The following is a 24,682-nucleotide window of genomic DNA, read 5'->3' on the forward strand; positions in this document are numbered from 1 at the left end:
GAAACTTAGTGTATTAGAGTTCCAGTAAGTTTGAGTTTTTATACAATCAAGCAATCATCTTCCTGACTTCTTACTCCATGCACACATCTTTTTTCTCATCTTAGTGTGAGATTTCTACAGATAAATTAAGTGTCCACTTCTTAGCTGTGTGGCTGTGTTCAATTTCTTTTGTATTCTGACCTACATCATTCTTTATTTGCAAAGCTATACTTGCAGGCAGCAGTAATAAATCAATTAATGACTCTGATGAATCATTTAATGGCTGACAAAATAACACTAAAGCCAACAGCTTGGATCTCTGTAGCAGTACCAGAAGACGCTGGTTGACTCAGGGTTGGGAGACGAAACAGCGACTGTTAGCTCAATTAGCACAATTAGTGTGCGATTTAAAGGCTTAGACGGCATCTGCTGGAGTGTACTGAGCCGGTGTGTTGACTGCATGTCTAAGTTTGGAAGCAGAACTCACCCATCCAGATTTTATCTTCTTTTATGCCAGTTTGTTGTTTTTAAAATACAATGAATGGTAGCCAAAAACTGCCCAATGATTGTTTTTGCATTTAAGGTAAAATAGAAATTACGAACCTTCTCCCCCATGCCAGATTAGAAATCCCTCAGACCTCCCACAAGTCCAGCTGTGTACCTCCTCCAAAGGTAATGGCATTCCCCAGAAGTGTAGTAACATCGCCAGATGCAGAAAACAGCTCCAGCTGTTGTGATCACTGCTGAACTTTGGAGGGGGCATAGTGGTTATTTATTGGGCCCATTTGGCTGTCTTGGTATGCACTTTTTCTGTGAATGGCACAAACATGCTGCCACTTGTGTGTATGAACTTGGATGCCACTAATCTCCTGTTGTATTAAGCAGTCATTTTTTCATATTACAGCAATCCATACTAGGGTAATAATTACAGTCCATATTTAATAATATCTAATAACCCCTATTAGATTACATTTTTATCCTTAAAATACACAATGATTTAATTTTACGTTTCAATAAAAGTGCATTTTCTGGAAATGAGCAAAAATTCAGATTTAAAATAGTTCTAATACTCTTTTGACTCATGGGTTATTTGTAGACTGAAGCATCCTTGGTTTCTCCATCTCTCAACTGTTCCACTTCCATAATCTTTGGCTACTAAGTCTGCACAATTCATGAGGTAAAACAGTTGTGCTTCTACTAATTTCTCATTTTCCACCTCCATATCACTTTGGCAATGACTACTTCTTGCTGGTATGTTTTGCTTGTATACTTCTTGGTTACCCTAACCCTAATCCTATACTTCTTGGTCATTCTCTAGTCATCTTTGCAGTCTCTTACAAGCTGGGCCAAAGTCAGAGTTCTGAGAACATTTGCTGAAAAGAGTTTAACACTCTAATACCAACACATAACAGTCAATTTTTGTATACTGACTTCATATTCTAATATGAAGATGAAATGTGAGTGCCATTTAGCAACAATTTTAGTAGTTTGAGTGTTGGATTAAGACATTTGAGACCAGGGTTTGAATCCCTACCCAGCCACAGAAAGCCATTGGGTGATGATGGGGAGGTCACACACACTCAACTCCAGAGGAATGAGGCAATGGCAAACACCTTCTGAACAAATCTTACCAAGAAAGCTCCATGAAATGTTCTCTTTAGGATCGATGATTCTATCACCAAAAGTTGGAAAATACTTGAAGGAAGACAACATCAATATAACATATTACTGCAGTACCCTGTACATGAAATCAGTGCAGAAGGATCTATTTGTTGATATGTGAAAGAAGAGACTCAGCCAGAGTTGCTGATGGCTCCTGGAGATAAGGAAGAAGCAGATCTTTAATTTATGTCATAAGGCACCAACTCTACCATGTCAGATTTGTTAGTACTTGCTGCCCTTGTGAGATTGTGTAGTTGGAGGCTCTTTATCATTGCTGTTGTGTGCTTTGAAGTCATTTGTTACTTGTGATGACCCTATCATGGGGTTTTCTTGGCAGGATGTGTTTTCATTGCCTTACTCTTGAATCTGGAAGAGTGTGGGTTGAATCCGTGGGTTTCATTGGGTGAACAGAGATTCGAATCCTAGTCTCCCAGTATCCTATAGTCTAACAATCAAACTACTACACTACAATGGCTCTCATAATAGTGGAGCTTTATTACTACTGACAAGCCGTAGTGTTTTGATTTGGTGTGTGTTTGTTTGTTTGGGTTGAAGTATTGGGGGTGGCATTAGCTTCCCTTGGGCAAAGCTTTCCCTCTAAATGTTAACACATTGGAGTTAGAAGCAATCCAAGGTGCATCTGCCATTCTGCCTAGAGTCTAAGGCATTTATAATCCGAATTGATCAATATCTTCTTTTTCTTCCCTTCTCAGCATCATACCCTGAACACATTCTTTGGCTGCTTCCTGAGATCATAAGTTCCAACCTCAGAAATAAAGTGTTTTGAAAATCTTCAGAGTGACTGGGTGGGGCTTGAAGGGGAAAGATTTGAGATTACATCTTCTCCGTCATCAAACAGTATAGAAGGTGATTTCCAATTCCTCATGTGGAACTTGGGATTTCATCTCAGGGATTGCAACCTTGCAAAAAGTTTGCAGACCCCATAGCCTTGCAACTTTGCTCTTTCTACCATGGATAAATTGCCATAAGGGGGAATGAAGTAAAGAGGGTTGAGAAGTAGAGAGAGGGGAGAAAGAGAGAATGCCACGCTATTACCTTCTAAATAATTCATCTAGTCTCGTAGATGCAATTCTTGCTTTGCATTCTGTTCAGGGCACGGGTGGGCACTTTAATTATTAACTCCCAACCAAGTGTCATGATGTGTGCGTCAAGTTGACACATGTGTATCTTGGAAAAATAACTCCATAATTTGGGAGGAAGACAGCTTTGCATTGCGCTCTGCATTCCAACTGGCAGCTGTGTGGGGCATTCCAGGCCAGCCAGGAAATGTAACAGATGCCTTGCTGTGTCTGCGATATGTCCAAGCTGAGAGGTTGCACACTGCACACAAAGAAACCATGATACCTGGTGGGGTTTTTTGTCTGTAAGTTTGTTTGTTCGTTTTTTGCTATACTTTGGCTGCGTATCCAGCATGCATTTTGTGCCATTGTGGATAAAGAACATAGCGTACTGATATACCTTTCTGGGTGGTTTAAAAAAAAAATCCTAACAATGCATCAAATTCTGCAATCCTTGCAGGTTTTTGCCAATAAAACTTTGCTTTATAAATAGCATCGCTAGACCCAGTGCACATGTTTTTTCCCCCCTTTTGGGTTGTGGAACTCCAGAGTGTCTGAATTGCATTATTCTAAGCTGTTTTAGGGATCTGTTTAACTCTGGGAGGCTCACCAGCAAGGGATTATACGATGCTGGAAATCTCCTGTAACAATAAAATATTGGCTGGCAGCTTTATTGCTATGCCTGCTGTCTTTGGAGAAGCAGCACTTTGTATGACAGTGAGCTCCCCCTCCCAATTCTTCTTCTCCTAAATGTGATTGGATGTGCTGCAGTTTGAATCCAGATCCTGTACATACATTAAGAACATTCATTCACTTTCCAGTGAAGTTGCAATATGTTCAGTGGCTTTGATTTAAAATTCTGCTCGCTCTTTAGGATGGCCTACAAAAAGAGAGAGAAATTATGGCAGTTATTCAATTTTATGATGTATAAAGAGGGCCAGAACTGGCCTTACTAATTTATTTTTTCCCGATTGGCTTAAAGACTTTTAATGCCCGTTATGCTTCTTGAAAAAAAAAGCATAGCTGTCTTCTTTGCGCAAAATAACACATTTTTTCCTTAGCCAGTAATCTATAGGTTATACCCTATACCATTTCAGAAGGTGGCTTTTACAAATATGGTTGTCAAGACATAGAATTGTGATCAACCTGGATTTTAAAAATGTTTTCTCTTGATCTGTTTCCCTTTCCTTTCTGTTTGTGTTATTCTACCAGGTTGTTTGCCATCCATTAGTATTCCATGGCAAGTAAGATGTGAATTATCTTATAGGGATGCTCTCAAAAACAAGGAAACTGTTTTTTGCTCTCCTCTCCCCTTCCTCAGTTGGTAGATTTTAATCAGACTTGGTTAGGATGAATTGGGGAGGTTGGGCAGAATGCAAAGCAAATATAAAAAATATAGTTTTGTAAGGCTCTTCAACTCAAGCCTTCAATTGATGGAAAGTGATCCTGAATTGGGTAGAGTTTATTTCTTGGGAAAGCAGAGATGGTTGTGTGAGTTTAATTTCTTCATCCAGAGCCATTTTTCACACACCTGGAGACTCCTGAAGTGGCTGGAGATGTCTGGGCAGGTAAAAAGAAACCTAAGGAAGATGAGGAAAGAAGGTGAAATTGTTTTCTCCTTGACACACCCTCCCATTTAAGTGAGCAACACTACTAAAAAAACCCAGAAACTCCTTTGAAGGAGAACTAAAAATAGTGGTTAAATGGCGTGAGTACAAAAAGTATTTTCCTATGATAATTAGGATAGTTCCAGTTGCCAAACAAAAATCATCTGTTGAGGCCCGATCACACAGTTAGGTATTGCTTCTTGTTTTCCCTGTGAAATGGTAATCCAGTGGGCCCTATACACTGGAATTTGGTGCCGGGACCCTCCATGGAAACTAAAATCCTGGATGTTCAAGTATCATTATATATTGAACTTGCTGACTGAAAAGTTGGCGGTTCGAATCCGAGGAGTGGGATGAGCACCTGCTGTTGGCCCCCAGCTTCTGCCAACCTAGCAGTTCGAAAACATGCAAATGCGAATAGATCAATAGGTACCACTCTGGTGGGAAGGTAACGCCGCTCCATGCAGTCATGCTGGCCACATGACCTTGGAGGTGTCTACGTACAATGCCGGCTCTTCGGCTTAGAAATGGAGATGAGCACCAACCCCGAGTCAGGGGAAACCCTTTACCTAGTAAGATGATGTCTTTTATATCTAATGGTAAAATCAACATTTACTTTTGGGAATGTTTTAAAATATATTTTCAAGCTGTAAATAGCAAAATCCATTGATGCAGAGGGCCAGCTCAACTAAAAATAGAAAAGGTTAAACTCGTCTGCTTCGTTATTTCTTGTTTCCCATCTGACAGAATGCAAAAAAGAAGCTGTTCTTAAATCATTTTTATTGATTTTAAATAATAGGTTGTGAAAATTAAAATGACAAAACAAGGACCAATTGATAGCTAGATAACAGGGGAAATGACCCCAAACAAACTAAACAGGATTCTGAATTACACAAATAAAGTAATGTAGAAAAATTCCCGGAACGTTCATTTGGTACTTATTGAATGGAACTGTTTTCCAAAGTGATCTACGTGTGTTTATCAGCAGTGAGTACTTGGTGGGACAAATGCTTTCTGGGTTAAAAAAATTATCAGAACCTTGGACCTGATATCTCCATTTGTCCGTGGTCATAATGGTTCTATATCTTTCTGTACAGAGTTTTAGCAATAAGTTGATTTGACCTTTCTATTGTAAAGCTATTTCCACTTTGACAACTGTCAAGAGGTGAGAAATAGTTCTATCTGCAATTCTTCCACCTGCTGTTCTGGGAAAATGCTCATTACTTGCATCCATACAGAAGTGATTATCCTGTGAAAGTATTTGCAGTATCCTTATCAAAAACTCTGACTAACTCCATTTGGCCACCATGCATTGAGTTAGGATCCCAGGTCCATTTTTCATCCTGAATAGTAGCAAGGCACTACTTAAGTGGGACTTAAAAACTTTGATGAATATAAGCACATCAATTTGTGTTGAAGTGTTTGAAGCCTGTAATGAAAGGACCACGGCATTGACATCTCCGGCCCATCCTCTGGTCGGATATCAGCCAGCAAGCCAATGCCTTAAATCAAGAAATAGCTTCCTAAGATCTACAAAGATACTTGCAGGAATACCTCAGCAAGCAAGAGTCCAAAAGTGGCAGGTTAAAACCCAGAACCTCAATCAGTGGCTGATACCAGATGAGACCCCCCCCCCCCCCCCCCGCTACACAGAAGACTGGGTGACTTGGAAGGCGCTGAACAGACTGCTCTCTGGCACCACAAGATGCAAAGCTAATCTTAAGAAATGGGGCTTCGAAGTGGAGACCACAACATGCAAGTGTGGCGAAGAGCAAACCACAAACCACTTACTATAATGCAGTCTGAGCCCTGCCCCACGCACAATGGAGGACCTTTCTACAGTGACACCAGAGGCACTTAAAGTGGCCAGCTTTCAAAAGAAATTTAGTATAATGCCAAGTTTTTAACTTTGTTTGTGGTTTTTTAAATACATTATAACTGTATTCTCAATTCGCTTCTGACACAATAAATTAAAAATATGTGTTAAATGCTATTGCTGTAGGGGGGAAAGAAACAGACCTTTGATAATTGATTATAAGTCCACCTAAACATAATTTTTTCAAGAAAAAAATCTTAATTAATTTATAAAGCAGAAGATGCCTTTCTCTTTCCAAATAGGAAAGACTCCCTATCGAGGATGATCAATATAAATTATACAAATGAGTAAACTTAAGTAGTTTTTCACAGTAATATGCAGCCAGCATAAAAGGATTATTGAACTGCTTTCGATTCTTAAAGAGTATCAGCCAAAACAGATACCACATTCATCCAAATCCTTTCTTCACTCCCCAATTGAAGGGGAAAACTTGAAAAATATTGAATGGATCAACTTCCTAATATGGTTGAGATTTTAAATTCCTAAGATTGTATAAGCAGATGTAAAGAAACACATATACGTGCACAAACTTGTAATTATTTTATGCGTAATTACTCAGAAATTCCTGGCTATTATGTGCTCATCAGTTATAAACCAATAAAATTTGGAGGGAGGGGGGAACCATTGTCATTTTGCCAAGTCAAAATGAATGCAGTGTTTCCAATGTAAGTTTCTCCTGCTACCCATATTATTTTCAGCTTTTCCTTCTCAGCTGTGAAATATGCAAATATGTTTATTAATAAAAAATAAAGTTAGTGTAGTGTGATCAAAGTAATGAACCTTTCTTGATTTTTGTTAATTATAAAGCAGCATTTGTTAAGACTAAGTGAACATGGTAGGCAGACGCATCTGTGATAGGTGAGGATTCAGGACACTTAGAAGCACAAGCTGATAATTTCATATGATAATTCCATATGTTTTCATAGTTACTCATTCTTGTGCAGCTGCCCACACATCATCAGGAATGGTCCATACATAGCAATGTTTTTAGTTCTGCTTTTCTGGTAATTCTGAGTAAAAAGTTTGGCATCAATTTCTTTTGAGAATATGAACTTGAATGCAAGATTTCCGTATTTGAATTTTTGTGGCAACCCTTTTCACAGTTACTTCTGTATAGACACTCCTGCCTTGAGACTAATAGCATGTGCTGTGTCTGAGAGCAGAACATGGAACACATGCAAACACTGCTTGCAAAGATTGTATTGTAAAATATTAAGAAATATCGTTTCTATAGAAGATTAGTACAGTTGGTCTTCCATTTTCACGGATTCAACCATCCATAATTTGAAAATATTTAAAACAAAAACTCCAATCTGCAAACCTTGATCTTGCCTATACAGGCAGTTCCTGGGTTACAAATAACTCATAGTGAAGAACAAGGGTGAGATAAATGAAAGTGAGAGAAATCTACCCCTTGGAAGGGAAATTCACTCCTGAAAAGGGTTATCATGGAAAAAAGGGGTCTCCACTGAAGATTTATCACCAATTCTTGTTTTGACAACAAGCCAAATTTTTCAAAATCCAAGTATCACAAGGACAGAGAGTGAAGTGAAATCTTCAGAACAGGGGCACAGAAGCAAAACAAACACCACAGGGGTTTTAAACCTTCCCTATGCTTTCTGAAGCATGTGTGTGTATATATGTATGTGTGTGTATATATGTATGTATGTATAGGTATCTGGAACTATACATTTAAAATATACCTGTTCCAACTTACAAACAAATTCAACTACAGAACCTATCTTGTTCGTAACATGGGGGCTGCCTGTATATATATGGAACTTGAGCATCTACAGATTTTGGGTTTTACAGAAGATCCTGAATCCAAACCCCAGCAGATATGAAGGGCCCATTGTAGTTGCATATAGGTAGTCATACTCAAATATGGATATCTAGAGTATACTGCTCATAGTAGCACCTCTTAATTTAAAAATATTCAAAGTCAACTTGGTGGCTGAAAAAAAGTTTGATTAGAGTGACCTAAGAAATAAGAAGAACACGACTTCTCAATTGTCCTAAATAATTTGGTTAAAGAACCTTAAGGGAAGAATTCAGAATTTGCTTCTTCTCACAGTTATGAAAAACTCTTCAGCCATAATATTTCTGTCATGCTTTGCCATATGTGAGGACCCTTTATTCCCTTGGAATACAGAAAATGAAATAGTTTTGTTGAACAATAATATTTCGTACGATGTTGCCCAGTATTCTCTGTTTTTTGATACAGACTTGTGTCAGTGTAGCAAACCTTTTAAAAAGCCATTCATTGTGCAAAACCCAATGATAAGATTATGATATGTATGCACATGCATAATTTGAAGAAAAATTAGAAGGCATTCGTCTTTATTTATTTTCAAAGTAAAAATTAGGAACACGAAAAATTGGTTCCATTTTAAATGCCTTGTTTATTGAATTTTCCATGCAGAATGAACATGTTATACTGTAGTTATTCATGTATGAACCTTTTCCCCAAAACACTCTATAAAAGCCTTGTAAAATAGTGTGAAAGATCAGATGAGGACATTGAATAAGGGCCCTGCATCTGTTGGTCAGCAGAAATATAGGAAATTAAAGGTCACAGTTTGCAGAAAGAGAAGGAAATATGAAGGTGGTGCCAAGGTGGTGGTGGAGTTGGCTGCAGTGTTGCCTTTGGATGGTTGGCTTCCATTGGGAGATTCAAATTCCCCGCTCATCCACAAGCATTAGGTGGCCTTAAACGTTCCACACAACCCAACCTAATAGCATAACAGCTAAAGGGTTCATTCTATTATTCTTTTACAAAATTAGGGAGAATACAAAGGCGACAAATGGGCAATCTTTTTGCTTGATTTAATTCAGTGTAATCATTGTGCTCCATATAAACATGACATGCTAAACATTTAGGAATTCTGAAATGTTTAAGTTACATTCTGGATAGTAGTGGTATATTCCTCCGTTCGATTAGATGAAAGCTAGGTATAGTTACTGTGGGGTTGTCATTGTTATGACTGGTCACGAGAAGTAGTAACTACTACTTTAGTTTGTGGGGTGAATTTTTAAATTCAGAATAAAGACTAGGGCAATTGTAACCTGATGTTTCTTCATCAGTTAAGCAGAAACATATATATAACAGTTGAGGCATGACAATATGATTATGAAACGTAGCTAATTGAAGCATGCCATCTTCTTTCATTGTCCCAAAAACCCTGGAGTATTTACAGCTTTTAGTGACTAAACAAACCACAGACCCATTTTCTGCTATTGGTTTACCAGGTCACCTGGCAATGGTTAGTTTCTTCCCAACCATAGATTCTTGTTTGTTGGGATGGAACAGACCTGAAACTGGACACTACTATTAGGCTATATGATAGACGAATTACAGAAGTAATCTCTGTGGTTTGTTCGGTTGCTTGCACTGAGAGCTGGAGCAACGGCATAGCACGGATCAGCATGCTGCTCATTCATAATAAGCACAAGATCAGTTATTTTTTCATAGTTCTGGAAATTGGTATAGTAACTTTTGTGAAGATTTCCACTTGGCCCTTAATACCAAGTGCTGTGCAAATCGACTAGCTGCTGACAGAGCCACATTCCCAATTGCATGTCAATCTGAATGGCAGCCATTGGCGTTCTATTAGTCTTAATGGCACACTCTTTCACTCAGTGTGTAAAGGTTTGATTTCCTTTGGGCAGCCTTGATGATGATGGTATTGGTTATTGGTCATGCACTAATTCGTGGAGTCATGAGACGCACGTTGACTTCTTCCTAAGCTGACCTGAAAGCAGCACTATTTATTTATCTCTCTGTGTTGTTTGTGTTTTCTACAGAGCGCAGCTGCAGCGCCAAGTCCGGTACTTGGGAACATTCCTCCAAATGACGGAATGCCAGGAGGACCCATTCCTCCAGGTTTCTTTCAGGTAAGACCTGACTCTCCTGGTTTTTGTTGCTGTTTATTGCGTGCCTGTTCTTAATGAATGAATGCTTAAGTACCTTGCTGTGCCATCAAGGTCTCAAAGACACTTTTGAAATAAAACAGCTGGAATTATCTATTTAGTTTTAAATAGTTGTAACATTCTACCAGTTCTTCCTTAACCTATTTTCTGGCTAATAGCAGTATGTGTGTGAGAGAGTGAGGTTGTTTTTCTGGAAAGCAATATTAGCTTCTTTTTCTTTTTAACAGCTCCATATTTTCCAAAGCTGATTTTTTAAAAAAACCTATTTATTTGTTGGTCATGACAGGCTTGTGTGTAATTCAAAATACCCAGGATTTGGGTTCTTCTTTTCCCCTCATCTGGTTAACCACATGATTTTTTCCAACGGCCATCAGAGACGTCTTTTAACAAAATGAGCTTAAGCCATAGCCACAGGCAGAAGCACATGTAGCCTAGGCCAAAATTGCAGCAATTGGCAAGGAGGGAGAAACTCAGAGCTGTCTTTTCAGAGATGAACTCATTTCCCCCTGTATCTCCCTTCTTACAATAAACTTTGGTTTTAGACACACATTAATGCAAGAGTATTCATCATATCTATGAGCAAAGTCTAAGGTGAAAGAGGTTTTTAAAAAGACAGACAAGTAATGCTAGGTTAAACGTGATGTGTAGTAATTAGATTTTTGAATATGTATTACTTCTTTAAAGTGTTTCCTGTTTTTACTCTGGGTGGGCAATATGCCACTTCGAATGGTCATGTGGGTGATTTAGGCTGAGAGCCTGTTTAATAACTATGGTGTGTGGTATGATTTGTGCTGGTAGAGATTAAGGTCCAGATGGTCAGTTCAAACGACGACAGGAACGGCTGTGGCAAGGGATGGAACAAAAAGTTGTCATTTCACTCGGACAGAAGGAAACGACTGCTCGCTTCGAGCAGCCTGTTTTTCCAGAATATGACTTAGTTGTCCTAAGAAGAGTGCTTGGGGAGTTGCCTGTCCCTTGACACAGGAAATTTCCAGACCATCCCAGCCTCTGAGGACATACTCCCACATCTCTTGTATATTTTAAAGATGCAGTTAGTCTGTAGCTTTCCCCTGCTGGCCCATGTCACAGTAGCTCCCTCTAAAACAGGCTTGGGCAAACTTTGGCCCTCCAGCTGTTTTGGACTTTATCTCCCATACTGGCTGTTGGGAATAGTGGGAGTTGAAGTCCAAAACACCTGGAGGGCCAGAGTTTGCCCATGCCTACTCTAATACAGAGAAAATGTACCTACACACATTTTTTTCCATGTCAGGAGTGACTTGAGAAACTGCAAATTGCTTCTGGTGTGAGGGAATTCGCTGTCTGCAAGGACATTGCCCAGGGGACCCCTGGATGTTTGATGTTTTATCATCCTCTGGGAGACTTCTCTCATGTCTCCACATGGGGAGCTAGAACTGACAGATGGAAGCTCACCCCGCTTCCCAGATCAGAACCACCGACCTTTCAGTCAGCAGTTCAGCTGGCACAATGGTTTTACCCATTGTGCCACCAGGGGCTCCAACCTACACAAATTAGAAACAGTAACAGTCTTCTGGGCTTACTTTTAGTTGGTTGCAGTTATAAAGATCTTGCCATAACTTGCTTGTTATTTTCACAGAAATATGCAGGAACTAAAGCATTTATATGGTGTGCTGTTCTTCTGGAATAGCTAATTCTCAGTAATGGTTTAACATTCCTTGCTTCAAGTTCCAAAATACCCCAAAATCTGAAATTCTCCATGTTAGTGGATGAAATAGTAACACCTCTGATTCTGATGGTCAAATGTATACAAACTTTGTTTCACGCACAAACTTTATAAAACATGCTGCATAAAATTGTCTTCAGGCTATATGTATAAGGTGTATACAAAACACAAGTAAATTTGTGTTTAAACATTTCCAAGATGCCTCATTATGTAGGCGTATGCAAATACAAGTATTTCAAAATCTGAAACACTTCTGATTCCAAATATCTGTATGATCAACTTGTATATGCGAACTTCAGTCAACCCATTTATAAAAAAAGAATTATTTCAGCATTCATGCGATCCAAGAGATAACTAAAGATTACCTTGTTGCCATATTATTTCTTGTAACATGTCACATTTGGGGGTAAGATTATATAGTTTACATTGAATTCCTAAAGCTACTAATTCTGTGGAAATAATGGGATTGTTTTGGCTTTGCTTTGTCAATGAATATCTTGAGTATTTGCTTACCTGGAAAAAGAAAATCTAAAGTACTAAAAAGGAGCTCAGGTGGTCTCCAGTTTCCTGCAATGGGAAGCTAGATGCCTATGGGACCCAGCCAATAGAACAAGAGGGCAATAATATCATCCTTCTGGTATTCTAAGCCATGTTGTCCCTGTTCCTAGACTATCCAAGCTCATTCCATAGTTCAGCTATATGAAAAGGCACTTCCTTTATCTACCTTGAATTTCTCACTGCTCAAATGGATATCCCATTCTTCTAGTACCTTTAATGAAGAAGGAGAACATCGTCTACCATGTTAGGGAAAGTGATTTCCTAAAGGTTTTTCAACTTGTACATCCCATGATGGACTAAGTCTTTATAGTCTCCACAAAGAACTTATTTTACTATTCCGCATGTCTTTTTGACTACTTGCATTTTCAGTTCTTCACAGAACAAAAGCAATAAATAAACCCCATATCCATAAGGGTGGTTTAAAATCTAAATGCATACTATAATTCATACACACACATCATTGTATAGTTATGCTATCAGCCATATAATTATGGTTCATGACAGGCTTTCCATGCTAAAAAAAGAATTGTGTCCTTTTGAACTACCCATTCATGTATTGTTCCTATTCATGGATTTTGTAGGTTTTCTAATACACACACCTTTGTGTAGGACTAGCTATTGGCGGAATGTTTCTGATCCTGGAATTTGTTTCCAGGGATAAAACATTGAGCAGCATACCAACTATACAGGCTCATTTATGAGTCACATCTTGCAATAAAAGCCATTTCTCTTTAAAAGATGACCTCAAATGGCAATAGCAATTCCCTTTCCTTTACAAGTGGTAGTTTCCTTAGAAATCCAACTAGAACTAGTTGGGAAGAGTTGATCTGCTTTGTACAATGATGCTGCTGATGGTGTCTTGTTTTGGCAGTAGACACCATATAGTTACGGCTTTTATTTTATGTCTTCTTATATTTCAAAAAAGAGGGAAATTACCCAGATTTAAATGAGAAGCACTTTGGTTTAAAACGAAAGCTTATGTCTGGATCTATCACCCAAAAGCAATAAACTGAGACTTCAGATTCACCACCACCACCACCACAGACAAATTGATTGAGCCTCCTCAATAAACATGAGAGAAGCACATGTTTGGTTGCATAAAACGGAGGGACCTCAGATTTAAAACCAGAGTTAAGGTTTATGAGTTGCATACCCAAAAAAAGGTAATTCAAGTCATATATCATCCCAGCAGGGCAATTCACTGTCCCTGTTTCCACCTGAGTTACTTTCTACCCCAAGTTAAGGCAATGGTTGTGCTCATTCTCTGATATTGTTGACCATTACAACTTGATGTTAAATAAATCCCATTGTTTCAGAACTAGAGGATGTGTAATTGTTTAGTTTCCAAGTGTGGCTGTTGACCTTCATAAGCTTTGTTTTTAAGAAGATGTTCAGATGAGAATTTAAATGCAAAAGCAGATCAAATATATAATAGGAAAGAACCTTTACACCTAAAAGTGCAGTCCTATCTGCAGGTTACACCATATTAAGACAGTTAATAAGCATAATAAGACTTCCTGTTCCCTGATTCAAAGCTATTGGACAGGACTAGTAAAGATAGTTTCATTGTGAACAAGACTACCTTGGAAATCTGCTATATGTAGATGTTGATTTTTATCAATGCCCATGTTTCATTTCTGCTCTCGCACTTACCGATGCACTAGGTAGAGAGTGGGGAGGCTAGTGGGATTATTTATTTAGTAATTTTAAAAGGTCTTCCCCAATTTATACAGTCTCTCCACAATGTAGACTAAAATCAGTTTAAACAACTTAAATAATGTAGGAGACTAAGAAATAATTTAAACAGACAGAGCATACAGAACAATTTCACAAGATAAAACAAAAGAGGCAAAATCTGAACATTTAAAAAAAACAATTGAAACCATATTGTATGTGTGAATTTGGATAGAATCAATTAGGTCCCAAAAGTTCTCCAAAAATCCCCATTATAAACTGGTTCTGAAAAAAAGTCAGCATCCCTTGGTCCCCACCCCATAACTAGGATACCTTAGCAGAGACGGAGGATCATTTCTGCAGAGTTCAATCTTTGGATAGCTGTATATAAAAAAGAGATGCTCTTTCAAATATTGAGATCCTAAGCTGGACTAATTACTATAAAGGCACCAGATCCCATCTGATTTTAGAAGCTAACTGGGCTCAACACTAGTTAGCACTTGGTTGAGCAATCACCAATGAATGACAAGTACTGTCAACTACCCTGTTTCCTTCCCTTCTTTTTTTGTGTCAGGAGCGACTTGAGAAACTGCAAGTCACTTCTGGTGTGAGAGAATTGCCCATTTGCAAGGACGTTGTCCAGGGGATGCCCAGATGTTTTAATGTTTTTACCATCCTTGTACCATCCCCATCCTCAAAAATAAGACAGGGTCTTATATTAATTTTTGCTCCAAAAGATACATTAGAGCTTGTTTTCAGGGGCAGTCTTATTTTTCCAAATTGACTTTTTAAATGCACTACAGTATATCTAGGGCTTATTTTTTAAATAGGGCTCATATTTCAAGCATCCTCAGAAATGCTGAAAAATCATGATAGATCTTATTTTCAGGGTAGGTCTCGTTTTTGGGAACACAGAGTATCTTTCTGAGGAGAGAACTGGCCAAATTACTTCTGAGTATTCCTTGCTTTAGGAAACCCTGTGAAAATCATGGAGTCTGCATAAGTCAACATGCAACTTGATTACACATATTCATAAGTCATTTGAGGCTTTGGACATTATCACACAAACTTGAATAGATTATATGGTACATGTTTGGGCAAAATGAAGCCCTCCATGGTGCTGAACATAAGGTTCCATCAGCATAGCCAGTGCTAAGAAATGCTGGGAGTTGCAGTGCAGAAACATCTTGTGGGTTACATCTTGTGTATTCCTGCTGGAATGTTTACTTGAGGTTGAACGCTAAGAGACAGAGCTCCACCAGTATGCCTGTGTCTTGAGTTAGTATGAAACAAGGATTCATCTGTAGTACAAATTTCCTTTGGGCAGTACACCTTCAACCATACTTCTTTGCTTTAAAACTTTGTGATCTCAAACCCTTGTCTTCTAGTTACAGTCTGGTAAATAGTATTTTTAAGGGTGAGAGACAGATTCTGCCTTCAAACAATGAGGTCAACTTTGTGTTTTTTGTGATGATAGGCTCTTAGTGCTACCACTCATGCTACATTATGCAACCAATCCATCTTTTCCTCCTTACTGCTGATAGAGTTTTGTTTTTGTTTTTGTCTTGGTAGAAATCAAATAAAATACAGTGAGGAAACATTGGAGGATTACAAGTGTTAGACGGTATTGTCTAGACCTCTCTTCCACTTCGTAAAAGAACATGAATGAGTCAGGGTGATTGCACAGTTAAAGCCTTTTCTGGAAATTGTGTAAGACGATGGGCTGCTATAACCCTACCACTTATAAGCCTGGAGTGAGAGAGCAAAATTATCTTGCTCCTCCTAAAGGAGAGCCACCATTTTAAAAGAAAGTAAAAACGTCTTCCTCTTACTATCCTCTTCCAAGTATACTAATTCAACACTTTGGCTTTTCATACTGAATTACATTGGAAAGAAAAGAGGGAGGGGTCCTCTCAGATATTGAAAGAGATTATTCCAGGCATAACACCGTGCAAGAGATAGTGCATTGGTATTTCTTGGCCCCCATTCACACAACTGGGGCACTACAGCAGAGAAGTCCCTTTTCCACATCTAGAGAAGTCATGAACAAGGAGATGTTCTATTATATGAAGGTGGTAGAACTGGAGTAGAGAGAGAGAGAGTCATGAATTGAGACAGAAGAGGGAGGCAAGGGTAGTAAATGCTATTGGTGTGAATTTTTAATGCTTGTTTTCCATGATCAGGAGCCTCCGGTGGCTCAGTGTGTTAAAGCGCTGAGCTGCTGAACTTGCAGATCGAAAGGTCCCAGGTTCAATTCCAGGGAGCGGAGTGAGCGCCCGCTATAAGCTCCAGCTTCTGCCAACTTAGCAGTTCGAAAACATGCAAATGTGAGTAGATCAATAGGTACCGCTCCGGCGGGAAGATAACGGCGGTCTATGCAGTCATGCCGGCCACATGACCTTGGAGGTGTCTACGGACAACGCCGGCTCTTCATCTTAGAAATGGAGATGAGCACCAACCCCCAAGGTCGGACCTGCATTTCTCTTCAGTCCTAGCCATCATTGTCAGTGGTGAGGGATGATGAACCATTTCAGCTCAATAACATCTGGAGAGCCATATCATTCTCATCCCTGATTCTTAACAGCACAGAGAAGACCGCCCCATATTTTGCATAGTCCTTTCAAGGAGGAAGAGAATATATCTGATAAGAGAAGACAAAGAAAAACTGCATCTGGCAGAGTCTGATCTTACTTTGACCCTGGGTTTGTAGAAAAATGGCAGAGAATAATGGACTGAAGTACTCTTTGTAGTTTTCCAGTCATATCACAAAGATATAGGAATACTCTGTGTTGTTGCTTTTTGGGAAAAAAAAGTATGGGACCTGTTTCCATTGGCCTCCACAACTATAAAATGGGACAAGAGCTGCAGATAAAATGTTGATGGGACAGGGAAACAAACTGGCTCGCTTTCCACAACCATGGTTAGTTTTTCAAAATCTTAAATAGAACAGTAGTATTTGTTCAATGTATAGAATGTTATGGAGCAGTGGTTCTCAACCAGGGGTCCCAGATGTTTTTGACCTACAACTCCCAGAAATCCCAGCCAGATTACCAGCTGTTAGGATTTCTGGGAATTGAACGCCAAAAACATCTGGGGACCCCAGGTTGAGAACCACTGATAAAAACAGCGAGACACTTTCAATTGTGTCCTCTTTCTTTAGCACATTTATTAGTAGTAAGGATTGCTGAGTTCCCTTTCTTCTTGTTGCCAGATTTCTTCTGTTTGATGGGGAAATAGGACAGGGAAAGCTACCTTGTTAGTTGGCTGGTGTTCCTCTTTATTTATAAAGCAGAGGTAATGGTAGAACCTCTGCCAGCCATCAGGGGTGGTTCATGCAAGTGTGTGGGCCATGGCATGATCTACTCCTGTTTGCTGGCAGAGCAAAACCAACAACTGACATTAAGCTTTCCGTTGAAACTGCTAGCATTTCACGTAGGGGTGTGTGTGTATTGGCTACATAGCAACCATATTTTCTAACAATGCCAGTTCAAGATGGACTGGAAAGAAGGAGCACAGGACTCTAAAGCCTATCCTTGTTCCAGAGGAGATAGAGTTAAAACAGGAGCATCTTAATGTGTTTTAGCCGCTTGGCAGTGTTCTATTTCTGTTTGCATTTTTACTAAATGTGTGTGCTGTTATTCTTGTTGCTGCTGCTATGTACTTGGTAGCTGTGTATTTTCCTACTAATTTTTGCACCCTGTGTGTAGCATTTTGAAAATCTCTCTGATGAAATGGAAAGTTGAACATAAATCAATGTCTGTTGCTGTGTTAGCTATGCATCAGCAGTTAGTGAGGGATGCACCATAACAAAGCACAGGCAAGTTTGTGTTCCTACACTGCCCCCTAATGCTTTGAGGCCTTGGGAGCCAATGGACAATGGTGCTCCTGAATGGTTTCATGTCGTCTCTCTGCGATTTTTCAGGTCAACAATTGCATTTGTTTAGTAGTTTATAATCCTGTTTGTAAAGCAGAAATAAAATTAATGGAGAAGAAAGAAGAGATTGTGTCACATCAGACTGAATTTGTGCATCAATTCCATATTGGAAATGGTACTCAGGCAGCAACATGCAATTATGTCCGATGTGCACACAGTTGCATAAATTAAGTCTTGCTGCCACATGTATGAATAAGTGTGTGTTATACTTGGAGGAATTTACAGCTTTTCTTAGATGGTCATGTTATTTTCAGTGGAAATTAATTCTGAGTTTTGAGTTCTTTGTTGGACCTTTCAAGTTGGTTGTCTGTGCTATGTGCTTATATTGTGTTTGTATTATGTTGCTTATATTTTGTCCTTATGTTGTTTGGGCCTCTGCCCCATGTAAGCCGCCCTGAGTCCCCACGGGGAGATGGTGGCGGGGTATAAATAAAGTTTTATTTTATTATTATTATTATTATATTATGTCTACATCCTTATTTTATAAATGGTGTTTCATTAGTTGCTTTATGATGAGTACTGGTTAGTTATAGATTGCGAGAGGGCTCTGCAAGTATAATTTGGGTTGCAGGCTGCAAAAGTCTATGATTCTTCTTTTCACCGCTGTCTTTGCATCTGTTAGCATCCTCTGGCTTTTCAGGCACAATTGACTGTAATAAAAATCAAATGCTACCCTTCACTGTTTAACAGACATTTGACAATCATTGTTATCTTAAGTTGGGAAGAATATGAGTGGTACATACAGCTAGAAAAAGAAAATAGAGATTGGGGAAAGGAAGAATCCGTTTCTCAGAGGGAATATGTATGCTTTCATGCCAAAAGTTGTCTATTCTATGCAAGCTGAAACATTTTTTGCACATGCATTTCCAGCTTCTCATTTATAAATCCTTAGCTGCCCTGTCAGTCCTGTTGACAGGCAGAGCTTTAGCATGCTTGTATGACAGAATTTCTTCTCTTGCCAGGCTGGTTGCATATACATACCAGGTTAGAGGCAGTAGCTATCCCAAATATTTTTTTAATTCTTTCAGCATAAAATCCTTTCTTTATAGGTGTTGGAGGCTTTGAAACCAATATTGATAAAAGTATTCTTACTGTTACTGTGATATCACAGACCTTTATTACTTCTTCAGACATGTCCTGATAGTTTCATGAAGAGTGTTCCTCACATTACAGTGAATTCCTAGATGTCACCCCAGAATGTAGCAGAGCAGCAGAGGGTAAAATGGGAATGTTTTTGCACTTTTGTTCACTTATGCACAACTGTTTAGAATACTAAAAATGGAAAGAATGGAGAAGAGAGGCAGGCTTCCAATAGTAGGTATCTAAATATATAAGCAATGTGGCTTAAAGACAAATCTTTTGGTGATTAAGATCCAAAGTATTGTTTTCTGACTTGCTTTTTGGTTGTTTCTAATGGATTCTTCTCAGTATCTGTGAACATGATACCGGAAATCATTTAACCATTTCTTTGTCTGCAAATGAACCATTTCTTTGTCTACATAAGAGTGGGTGTGAGGTGTACATCTGCATGGTTTTATTTATGTAGCCTGAATAAATCCAGTTAATTTTCTTTGTTTATAATCCATTGTAATATGTTAGTGTACCAGAAGTCCATCTTACCGTATTTTCTCCTCAATTTGTAACAATATTTAGCATGCACTGATTACTTTTGACTGTTGCTGGGACTCTAGGGCACATCTACACTGTAGAAATCATGCATTTTACACCGCTTTAACTATCATGGCTCAATGCTATCACATCCTGGAAATTGTAGTTTAGTAAAGCACCAGCACTACTTGGCAGAAAAGGGTAAAGACCTTACAAAGCTACAAATCCCACGATCCCATAGCATTGAGCCATGGCAGTTCAAGTGATGTCAAACTGCATTAATTCTACAGTGTAAATGTATCCTGAGTGATACAGAAATAAAGCCCACTGCATCATTGTATAGGTACAATGATGCAATATTTAGGGTGTTGCTACTTGTGCAGTTTAAACAAAATTAATATAATTGAATTGCAATACATGGACCTGTATGCCCTATAAATAGGAATTCAAGGAGGAGCATTCTTCTTCATCTTATGAAAGAAATATATAAATAGTTTTGCAGAAATAAACTTGTTTATTTGTCCAGTCAAGGTTAATATACAACTTTAAAGGGATTGTGTTCTGTTCCAGCAACCAAGTAAAACCTACCAGTTATATATATGTTGTGTTTATTTCTATAGGAAAGATTTATTTAAATGGGAAGATGTCAAAATAGACTTTTCATAGTCTATTTATTAATTAATCTACTTCCTATATTTATTTTATTATTTTATTTCTGAGCCGCCCGATAAGGGATGGGTAGCAATCATATGTGTTATTTTTATGTCATTCCTTTGTTCTTGTTAGCAATAATTGTTCAATTTCTGCAGCCTGCATTTTTCCCTCCCTCTTCTGCCCTTCTGAGGGATGTCTTTGTTCAACTCAGACCCATATAAGCATATCTTTTAAAGACAAATGACTCAGATTGTGGCTCTTTGATTGCAAAATGTTATGCCAGACTTGCTAGAAGCTTGATTTTAGTAGCAGTAAGTTTCCGTACTTGTCAGTAAGAGTGGCAAAAGTAACTAAATCCCAGATTCAAATTCTGTTTAGTTACAGAAAAAGACTAATACAGAGATCTCAGATATAATGCTAAACTTTTGGGTCCTTCCAAATTCTGGTCAATTTAGTCACCCTCTCTTACAGGTGGAACCATCTGGGAGTAAACAAGAAGCATATGACAGCTTTGCTGCTAGTTACCAGTCTGCCCCAAATCTCAACCACTCTAGCATTGTGAAAATATAGCTTATGTGTTAAATACTGTAATGTTGATTTTGAACATCCTAAATATTAACTGGGGCAAGGGCAGCATGACCTGATAAAGTATATTTTCCCCTCTGTTCTTTGGAGATCTGTTGGTGTTGTGGGTAAAACTGACCTAAAATGTATGAGCCAGTAATGGCCTCTCTCGGGTGGCAGGGAATGTATTTAGGCTGGACTGGGGGACTTCTAATATGTAACTTCACATTTTGGGAAGTAAGAATTGTCAGGAAGCGGACTCACTGACAGGTGCACTCACAAACAAAAAGTGTGCCATAGTCAAGCCCCTGGTTTCACATCCTTAGTTCTGTGCCATTTGTGAAAGTTAGACTTATTAAATTAGAATCTGTCTGCCAGCTTTGAGAGACATTTGCAACAAGGCAGCAGAGACTCTCAAAGCTTCTCATTATCGCCTGGATTCTGGAGGTGAGCAGTCAGAGGCGAAATAGCTGCCACTGCTTTGTGTCACCCTCTTTCCCCCAAAATTAAGAGTCTTCAGTAGACAGCAGGACGTGGAAAAATGGCTTTGTTCGGAATATGGAAAAGAAAGCTGCAAAGTTCCACCAAGAAATTACAAGAATTCACTCTTGTGGGTCGCTTTTTGCCTATTGCAAATTAGATAGAAGTAATCAGCTAGCTGCCTAAACTTTTTGATGAGATCATCCATTGAAATTATCGATAAAGATTTCCTTTTTAACCCAGTTCCACATAACCAAGTCAAGTCAGCTCTGTGTGTGTTGCCTGTCGACTTATGGTGACCCCATGAACTTCATGCATTCGTTTAACACAAGGAATACTTGCCAGTCCCTTCATCTGAAATATAGCCTACAGCACCTGGTATTCATTGGTGATTTCCTGCCCAAGTACTAACCAGAGCCAATTTTGCTCAGTGTCCAAGATCAGACAGGATCCAAGTCCCTTTAGGGCATTTTGGCAAAAAGTCAGTTGTTCGCCTTTCAGGCAACCCACCTATAATACCCAACAGACATTTCTGCCTCAGCCTTTTGGCATTTTGTAACAGATCTGACCTATTAGAAACCTTGGAGAGCAAACATCAGAATCATTAAAGAGATGATTGATATTTCTTCATCTAAGCAACGTTTCTTTCTTTTTTTGAACAATAAATCATCTATGTACCTTTATGATTGGTCTGTAGGATTGGTCATTTGGTGAATTCTTTATGTGAACACCTCTCAGTTCGTTCATGCGAGGACAGGCATAAATGTTCTTAAGAAGCTCAACATTTAGATTTCGAGGGATCCTAATATGAAACCGGAAAAGGAATATTTTCTGGTATTGGTTTCTAATGCATCATTGATGGTTAATCTTTTCTTTCACAAATATCAGGTTGGAACTAGTCAGTTCATTTGACCAGTAAGTGCGGAGCTGTTGAACAAGTGGATCTAGCACCTTGCCTCTGCTTGGTTTTTAGAATGATTGGATAGAGATCTAAGTATATCTTACAATTGCATGAAACAACAGCCAGTTTCCTCTTAAGAGAGTGAACATTACAGGTCTTGCTGTATACCTTCAAAGAGTTTCCAATTTATGGCAACTGTCATGGGCATTTCTTGGCTAATTTTTTTCAAAGAAGCTTTGCCATTGTCTTCTTCTGAGACTAAGGCCCCTTTTATACTTCCATTTAAAATCCAGTGTATGTGCTTTGAACTGGATTATATGGCTGTGTGGACTCAGATAATCCAGTTTAAAGCAGATAATGTGGATTATTTGCTTTGATAATCTGGATTATATAGCAGTTTACAAGGGGTCTTCGAAGTGTTTAAGATCAAATAAGCCATATTCACTGGGAGATCCTTTAAACATATAAGGCATGAAGAGGGAACTTTCCCACATTCACAAAGCTCTGTGCAATCAGTATATCTGGTAAAGTTGTTCATGTAAAACTATAACCAAGCTCACCTAAGTGGGTTTCCATGACCAAATAGAGATTCATATCCTGGTCTCCAGAGTCTTAGGGCCCTTCCACACAGCCATATAACCCAGAATATCAAGGCAGATAATCTACAATATCTGCCTTGAATGGATTATCTGAGTCCACACTGCCATATAATCCAGTTCAATGTGAATTTTATACAGCTGCATGGAAAGGGCCTTAGTTCAACATCCAGACAACTATACCATGTTGGCTTCTATCACTGGTCATAGATGCCACTAAAATGTGTAACCTCATCACTCCCACACATACACACTTTATCTCATGGAATTATCTATAGAAAGATCCCTTCTTACCAACTATCTTCTCTTCAATTAATTCTAGCACGTCTCAGAAATCCCAGAGCTGCACGGATAGGTTGTGTGCAACTGAGTTAGATTGGTTTTATTTGGAATTGTGATAGCTGCGTGCAATAGTAGCCTTCCCTTATTCTTCTCTTTTCCTTATTTTCCCAAATAAACTTTCTTTATATATTTGGACATTTGGCTAAGATGTTTTAAAAGGGATCTTTTCACTAAAACCTCTCCTACATGCCAGACTGCTTGGTTGCTAAGCTACTCCTTGTATTTTCAAGACATTTCATAAGGTTTGGATGAGTTCTCTGCCTTCTGAGCTTTCAAAAATAAATCAAAAGTTCCTTCGTTGTCATTTTTTTCCTTAGAATTGGGCTGAAGGCAGGGATCTTTTGTTTAACATCAAGGCTTTCTCTCTCCCTAAATTATAAATATTGCAAAAATGGGGAAGGGGAAGAGGAGTGGTTTTTCCTTTTCATAGCATGATTGGTAGTCAATAGCAAATTACTGGGTTCAGAATTCTTTAATTGGAGGTTCATGGCTTTTAGACTGCATTCCTCAAGTTTAAGTAGATCCCACCAGCCTGAGTTTAGGAGTACTGATACCTTATTGTAATTTTTTTAAGGAACATTTGTAAATAAGAGGAAGTCATCCTGGAACTGGAATTATAATACCTAGTAATTAAGGTATGATGTTTACATGCCACGAATGCCTCCTGGTTGCTTCCTCTGTTTATATGTCTTAATCTGAAGACAGAGGCATGACCAATCATGTTAGTAGCCTAGACCTATGGATACAGATATAGCTGTAGCGTTTCCTGTCATTAGGACTTGGAAACATGGTTGCATTCCTCAATGTTGTGTATGGGGTTTCAGACTTAAAAGTAGAACATTAATCCTTTGGAAAGCAAGGCAAGGGCCTGGTGCTTTTTAATATTCATCTCACCTACTGCTAATGTTGTCATGATTAACTGTGGAGTTCTTAAGTAGGGGGGAGATGATGCTATCTGCTGCTGTAGAAAATGCCTCTTTAATCTTTGCTGTGCTTTCTACTGGGATATATAAGTCTCTTGCATACAACCCTATGTTCCTTTATGAAGGATTCTAGAATTTCGTCAATTAAAAATTATTGGTGACATCACTCTTTGTGTGAGTATATTAACATTTTTAAAGGGGAAGGAGTGTTTTCCAATTTCAGATACTTTAAATCCAAGAAATTACAAGTGTAATGATTTTTCTCTGGTTGTAACATCATAACTGAAAAGCTAGTAGTTATTTCTCTTTCTCAGTTCATGTTGTCAATAACCTCCTTGGTCCAATGTGTTCACCTGTCTCAGGTGATAGTTATTGTGTTTTTAGTGTTTGCTCACTTGTCTTCATCTATGTGTGTGTTTATGTGCCTTTGGGTCACAGTCTTATGGCAATGCCATGAATTTCATAGGGTTTTCTTAGACAAGGAATACTCAGAGTTGGTTTTGTTAATTCCTTCCTGTGAAATATAGCCTACAACACCAGATATTGATTGCTGGTCTCCCATTCAACTACTAACCAAGCCTAACACTGCTTAGTTTTCAAGATCAGATAGGTG

General features: G+C 38.7%; 1 protein-coding gene across 4 annotated transcripts in view; it reads left to right on the forward strand.

The window, feature by feature from the left end:
* ssbp3 (single stranded DNA binding protein 3) overlaps positions 1-24,682 on the forward strand; it is a 218,423-nt gene that overhangs the window by 145,569 nt on the left and 48,172 nt on the right. For all 4 annotated transcript variants that reach the window (XM_062979611.1, XM_062979612.1, XM_062979613.1 and 1 more), the window contains exon 5: positions 10,008-10,097. In XM_062979611.1, the coding sequence (XP_062835681.1) occupies positions 10,008-10,097 (90 nt within the window). The remainder of the gene's footprint in view (positions 1-10,007; positions 10,098-24,682) is intronic.

This window comes from Anolis carolinensis, chromosome 4 (assembly GCF_035594765.1).
Source record: "Anolis carolinensis isolate JA03-04 chromosome 4, rAnoCar3.1.pri, whole genome shotgun sequence".
In the NCBI taxonomy this organism is placed as follows: domain Eukaryota; kingdom Metazoa; phylum Chordata; class Lepidosauria; order Squamata; family Dactyloidae; genus Anolis; species Anolis carolinensis.